Genomic DNA, 6,000 nt, shown 5'->3' with positions numbered 1-6,000 from the left:
ACGATGGTTGCTGCGGTGATATCGGATTGGTTATCATTCGAGAAGGGATCACGAATCCTTACATTAATTACCGGTGGGGGGACTCACTTTGTAGTTCATGCTCTGGAGTGCTGGAATTCGTTTTATGTAATTAATGAACGTCCTCGGACTGGGATGCATTTCCGGATGCGCAAACCTATCTGTGTTTTTTTGTTGTTGGGGGGAACCCGGACCAACATGGGATCCCCAAATTGGGGTCAAACCGCACCGCACACTCTTTCCGCAACTCCCAAAAACACACCAAGAACACGGTGCGTGAGCGACTCCGGAACTCAGGTTTTCGGATAGAAGGGGCTTCCCTCCCGCATCTAGAACCTGCCGCTGCCATCGCCCCCTTTGCTTTATCCATCGACGTCACAGATCGATTGGGGGGATAGCACCACGCGGCTCTCGCGTCTCGCTGAGCGCTGTTTTACTCTCGTTGCGTTCGCTCTCGCTCGTAGCAGGAACGTCGCGCTTTGGTCGCTCTCATCGCGTTTGGAGCGGGTTAAAGTGTGCGTTGCAAAAATCGAACCGAACCGCGATTCGCTCGAGTAACAGAAGCAGCAGCAGCAGCAGCAGCAGGTCGCCGTCGACTCCATCGGTCGCCCATGGATCACTTTGATTTTGCTGTTCGGTTGGAACGTATCTCGCCGTCGCCGAGCGTCTTGTGCCAGTAGTAGCAGCAGCAGCAGCAGCAGCAGCAGCAGTAACAGCACCAAGGAGCAGCACCAGTAACCGTACCGTGTGTTTGTGTCCGTGGTCACCGTTCCCGTCGGATCATATCGCGGATACCAGGGTATCGCGTGTTTCCCGGGGTCACCAATCCCCGGTGTCACTGTTTCATTTGGTTGCAATACAGTTGGTGTGTGTGTTAGTGCGTGGTTGTGTAAGTGTGTTGAAGAAAAGTTTGTTTTTCTTTTTGCGAAAGGGGAAATTTAAATATCACACTGTGGGCCCGCAGTGGTGATCCCCGGAAATTGGTGACAATTGGTGACGGGCCAGCTCGTGCTGTGCTGGGATTGGGAAACAAAACACTCGGACTTGACAGCTTCTCGCGAGACACAGACATACGCACTCCGCGAGATCAATAGCACAAAAGGGGCCACCGCCGGACCGAGCGCAGTCACGGTGGATACCTTTTGTGGTGGAACAAAATTCGTCGGCGCGAGAAAGTGAAGGAAAACGATAAGAACGCGGAGCCGCGAGAATCGAAGCAGGCCAGACCGCCCGCCCGTCCGCCCGCGTATGTGTCATGCTGCTAGTGCGCGGAAGTGATACTTTATCGTTCTTCTTGGGGCCATAGGACGGGAGAGGAAAATAGAACAAAAATCCAAGAGCGAGAGAGAGAGAGAGAGAGAGCGAGCGTGATGTCGATTTGTTTTGTGTGGAGTTCTGTTCGTGTTCTTTTTTTTTCTCGGTCCGGCGAGCTCGGTACAAGTTATTAGTTTGTTTTCTTTTTTCCACTTGAAATTCCCATCGCCACAGCAGCAGCAGCAGCAGCAGCAGTAACAGCGCCAGCATCTCTCTCTCTCTCGCCGCGCTACTAATGATGACGATGATGATCATGATGATGACCATCACGAACGGTTTCTCGCTCTCTTGTGCGAGCATCGCTTTTGGTTGCTGCTCATGCTCTTTGATGCTCCAAACACTGCCTTCCCCCCTGCCTTACCACCCCTGAAAAGGGGGGCCGATTGGATCATATGGGCGTGAGAGAACGGCGCTGGTATCCACTTGTCAGCATCAAGCGGCACGCGAGAGTAAATCGTGGATGCTGCGCTCTCTCGGTCTCTGTGGCCACTCGCCGGCGAGAGGCTGCACTCGATTCTCTTTGGGGATTTCGGGGGCGCGCGCATCGCCCCATTTCGCGGGCTTCTTCGATCCTGCTGCTGCTGCTGCTGCTGCGGGTGCCGAAGTCCCGGGGTCTCCGAAAATGATGGATTTTTGGACAACCAACACACACATAGTAGGCGCCGTCGTCGTCCAGGAGAGTGAGAGTTTAATGTCCCGTTTGTTGTTGATGTCCTGCGCTTGGTCCTGCGCCTGTGGGAGTGTGCCCTGTTGTTGTGCGAGGCCATGATTTCTCGCTACTGCTCCTGTGGCAGGAGCTGGAAGCAATGTTAAATGTGCCCCGCTGGTGGATAGCACGCGCGTAGCAGCACTCTGCCCCGTTTGTTCGGCCAGCTGCTGACGAGCTGCCCCGAGGGGGAAGGAGGAGGTAGTACACTTTCGGTCGTGTTCGTTTTTGGGCACTTGTAGCACAGCACAGCGGTGGTTTAGGTTGTACACTCGTGAGTACACGAGTAGTCGCTCAATATTTTAAAATTTTCACCGAGAACCAACTGCAGCAACGAGGGGAGTATTTCGCATGCATGGAGAGCCTCCTGGATGCCCTGCCCTGCCCCCTCCCCCCCTCCTGAATCCTTTTTGGCACGTTTGCATTTGACGACCGAAGGCGAAACGTAATTTATATCGCTTTTGAGATGATTAATTTTTGGCCCACGGAGGGGAGACTCCCTCACAAATTAACTCGCAAAGTGGTGGCAGGAGAAGCATGATGATGACGATGATGATGACGACGATGATTACGATAATGATGCGGGGCGATGAGCGATGGAGGAGCGGATCTCCCGAAATGGAAAGTACAAAAGTTCATCAGTGGAGGCTATTAATTTTATTGCTCCGTTGCCATGTTACCTTTCACATTAAATCTTCTTAAACGCCACCCCACCCACCAAGCACACACATTATCCTCCGGCCTTGGCCTCAAGATTTGATTGAAGCGTTAAGTTTTCGGTCTTCTTTATCGATTCTCTTGCTTTGTGTTCCCTCAGCTTAAAACAGGATTTAAAGAATGGTCTCCAACGTGTGCTAAGTGAGTAGTAACCGCAGGGTTCGTTCAATAAACGGGCCCCAGGCCCACTATTGCTACGGCTCCAGTCTGCTTCTCCCGTTGGAGAAGCCTTGGAAGTTCGCTTATTTGATAATTCAAAACCCTAGAACGAACTGGAATAGCGTAGCGTAGAAGAAGCCATGTAACGGATCGTGCTCAGGGTTGCCCGGAATACCGAGGAAGAAATTCCACCTTACCTGTGTGCGTTTGCCTAGTGTATTCTGTGTGTTAGTTCGGTGTTGCATTTTTGCGCAATGGCGTCAATCGTAGCCCTGCTGACTGCTTATCACCGTGTTGCCGCGTGGTGCTGTTAATTGAATTAGCCTGGCCACGGCTACCGAGGAGGAGAAAAAGAAGATGGAGGAGACCTAGGAATCCTGGCCGATCCCGTAGGTGACACACTCGAAGCCGCCCACCGAGGAACCTGTTGGGACACGGATGGCGCCTTGCCTCTTACGAAACGCGTGTCCAATTTGTCCAATTTGTGGTCCGCCGAAGCGACGAATCCCGACGCCGATGAGTGCGGTGTAGAAGCCGGAATCCTTACTAGTCCCGGGGCCAGTGGACCTAGCACCAATGCCCCCCCCCCCTCTCCCGGGGTAGAGGAAGTTTTCCAATTAAAACTCTCTCAAAAACAACTCGCCAACTGGGCCTATTGCTCTATTGGCCATTGCGAGCATTAGTTTTAGCTGTTTAGAGGTGTGGGATGCGAAAATGACAAAATGGAAGAACGGAAAAGGGGTGGGGGGAAGGACCAAATCTGAAATCTGAACGCGTAATCGCCGCATTGGTGACAGTATCCTCCTGCCTGTGTTGACGGATTGCCCTTTGGTTTCGATAATCCCTACGATGGATGGATAGATGGATTGGCAGTATGCGTCTGTGTGGGTGATGGGAATTGATAAACCCGAGGGTGCGGGTCAAATGCGACCTCAAACCTTGGCTTCTCAAGTGTTGCTTTCGCCATCCGAGTATCCGAAGAGGGTCCTCTCGGGGGTGTGCTCGGTTGCTCAAACTTTGTTTCGCCATGGGAAAGTAATTAAACTTTTGACATTTGGATAATCGATTTTATGCTTCTGTGCCCACTTCGTTCTCTTTGGCACTCTGCTTAGCTTCTGCTGCTGCTGCTGCTGCTGCCTGGTCTGCCTTAGAACTAGCCTCGGTTTAGCGGATTTTTCTTCCTCGAAAACAAAAAAAGGGACGCGAAGAAGCTAACGCGAGTGCTCGTCCCATATCTCTACTGTTGCTTTCGACCAGTAACGTACTTCTAGCGTGCTTCTGCAAATCGCTTCGGAATCATGCTTGCTGTGCTTGGCCCCCGATCGCGGTTCGTTTCCATTGCACCATTAATTATCGGAATTTCCCATCAGCAACGCTCTTGCAGGACACGAGAATGGCAAACTTGCTACCGTTTCTCTGGCGCACTCTCTCTCTCTCTCTCTCCCGTCTCTGGCTCTTGTCGATAAGAGTTTCCGTTGCCGAGCTCGGGTGAGCTTCGTTCACCGAGGATGGAGCTTTTTCGATCGAAAGAAAGGATTTACCCGGGGAAGAAAACAATCTGCAAAATGCACCTGAGGGTTCAAGAAGGACCGGGGCCTGTCTTGCGAACATCTTAGCGGGGGGACGGGCGGACATAGTGGTGCAGTCTTGTAAAATCGCTCGCAACCATGTCTCACCCTCACCGATCTCTCATTCTCTCGTGTAGCAGCAGCGCCAAGCAGTTAGCGTAGTGAAGGAGTAGCGAGCGCCCCTAGCGGCGTAGTGCGTGCGCGGTGCTCGTCGTCGTCGTCATCGTCGTCGTCTAGCCATTTGTCGGCTCGGCTTTCGGTCCGTTCCGCTCTCCGAGTGGCGTTCGGGCAGCAGTAGTATCGGTCATCGCCATCGGCCAGCCCCGGCCAGCGTCGCCTGTCAGTCTCGCACGGTCGGTCGTCCTGGAAACCACTTACACGACACGCCGTACTCCTCGGTGACGTAGTACACGCGACGGTAGAGTGATAGCCACAGTAGCAGCAGCAGCAACAAGCGCCGCTCGGCTCTGTGTGCGTATGTGTGCGCGAGTGTTTGTGTCCAACCAGTAGTGTCTGTGTGCGAGCCTACGTGTCCATTTGGCAAATAGTAGTTGCAGCTATTCGTGTGTATTTGGATGTGAATCTGTGTCGGTGCGTCCTAAATCCTAACCATCATCGCAGTGAGTGAGTGTGCCGCTAGTACGACAGCTAGTAGCGTTGCGAAACGTTCGTAGTAAGCTTTGGCTGAACAGAACAGAGTGCAGAGCAGAAACGATTACCAGCAGCAGCAGCAGCAGCAGCGTTAGCGGCAGCCAGGGCCACCAGCAACATCATCATGGCGGACGAGGAGAACACGCTGGAGGAGATTCCGGAGTCGGAGAACAAGCATCTGCTGCGGAACCGTGGCCGCAAGGGTGCACTGAAGAAGAAGAACGTCTATAATGTCAAGGATCATCGGTTCATACCGCGCTTCTTCAAGCAGCCCACCTTCTGCTCGCACTGCAAGGACTTTATCTGGTAAGTAGGCCGTGATAACGGGGCGCCAGTTACGCTCGGTACGATTTAGGATTCGTGGGTTACGATATGGCCGCAGAGGCGGGCAGAGCAGTGTGCGTCCGAGACTGCAAGACGCCGAGACGGAAGCCATTTGGCCATTTTACAGCCTCTCGGCGCTCGGTGAGCAGTCGCTTTGGTACGGGGCAACCATATTTTCTACCGTAGCCAACTGTGATGCCCTCAGTGTGTGGATGGAACTGTATCGCGTTTTGATCACGTAGCTCGCACCGTAACGCTTGGGTTGTTTGTTATGATTTTTACAAAACGTGAACCGTCGTCTGGAGGGGAAAAGCAAAAAAACCAAGCCAAGGCAAGCCAACGATAATAATGGCCACCGCGCTACCAGTCTCCGTCGGAAAGTACCGACACTTTACCACGTTTCTCCGTGGTTTTACGATTGCGCTCCGCCCGTCTCTTTGTGTAGGTGCTTTGTGGTGGTGTGATGGTGGTGCGCCACGAGCTCTCGACTTTCGCTTACTACGTACGCGGCTTCCGCGTCCTAATCGACCATTAGCTCGCGTT

At 53.0% G+C, this 6,000-nt stretch overlaps 1 protein-coding gene across 4 annotated transcripts in view; it reads left to right on the top strand.

Annotated features, from left to right (window-relative positions):
• Positions 1-661: 661 nt before the first annotated feature.
• LOC126578819 (protein kinase C, brain isozyme-like) overlaps positions 662-6,000 on the top strand; it is a 53,058-nt gene continuing 47,719 nt past the window's right edge. Inside the window, exons 1-2 of one of the 4 annotated variants that reach the window (XM_050241743.1) lie at positions 662-907; positions 4,620-5,439. In XM_050241743.1, coding sequence (XP_050097700.1) covers positions 5,258-5,439 — 182 coding nt within the window. In that variant the 5' untranslated portion in view covers positions 662-907; positions 4,620-5,257. The remainder of the gene's footprint in view (positions 908-4,619; positions 5,440-6,000) is intronic. The other 3 variants (XM_050241746.1, XM_050241745.1, XM_050241747.1) reach the window with 3 other exon arrangements.

Source organism: Anopheles aquasalis, chromosome 3 (assembly GCF_943734665.1).
Source record: "Anopheles aquasalis chromosome 3, idAnoAquaMG_Q_19, whole genome shotgun sequence".
NCBI lineage: Eukaryota > Metazoa > Arthropoda > Insecta > Diptera > Culicidae > Anopheles > Anopheles aquasalis.
Note: the sequence above shows the minus strand (reverse complement) of the source record. Positions and strands in the feature narration are given on the sequence as shown.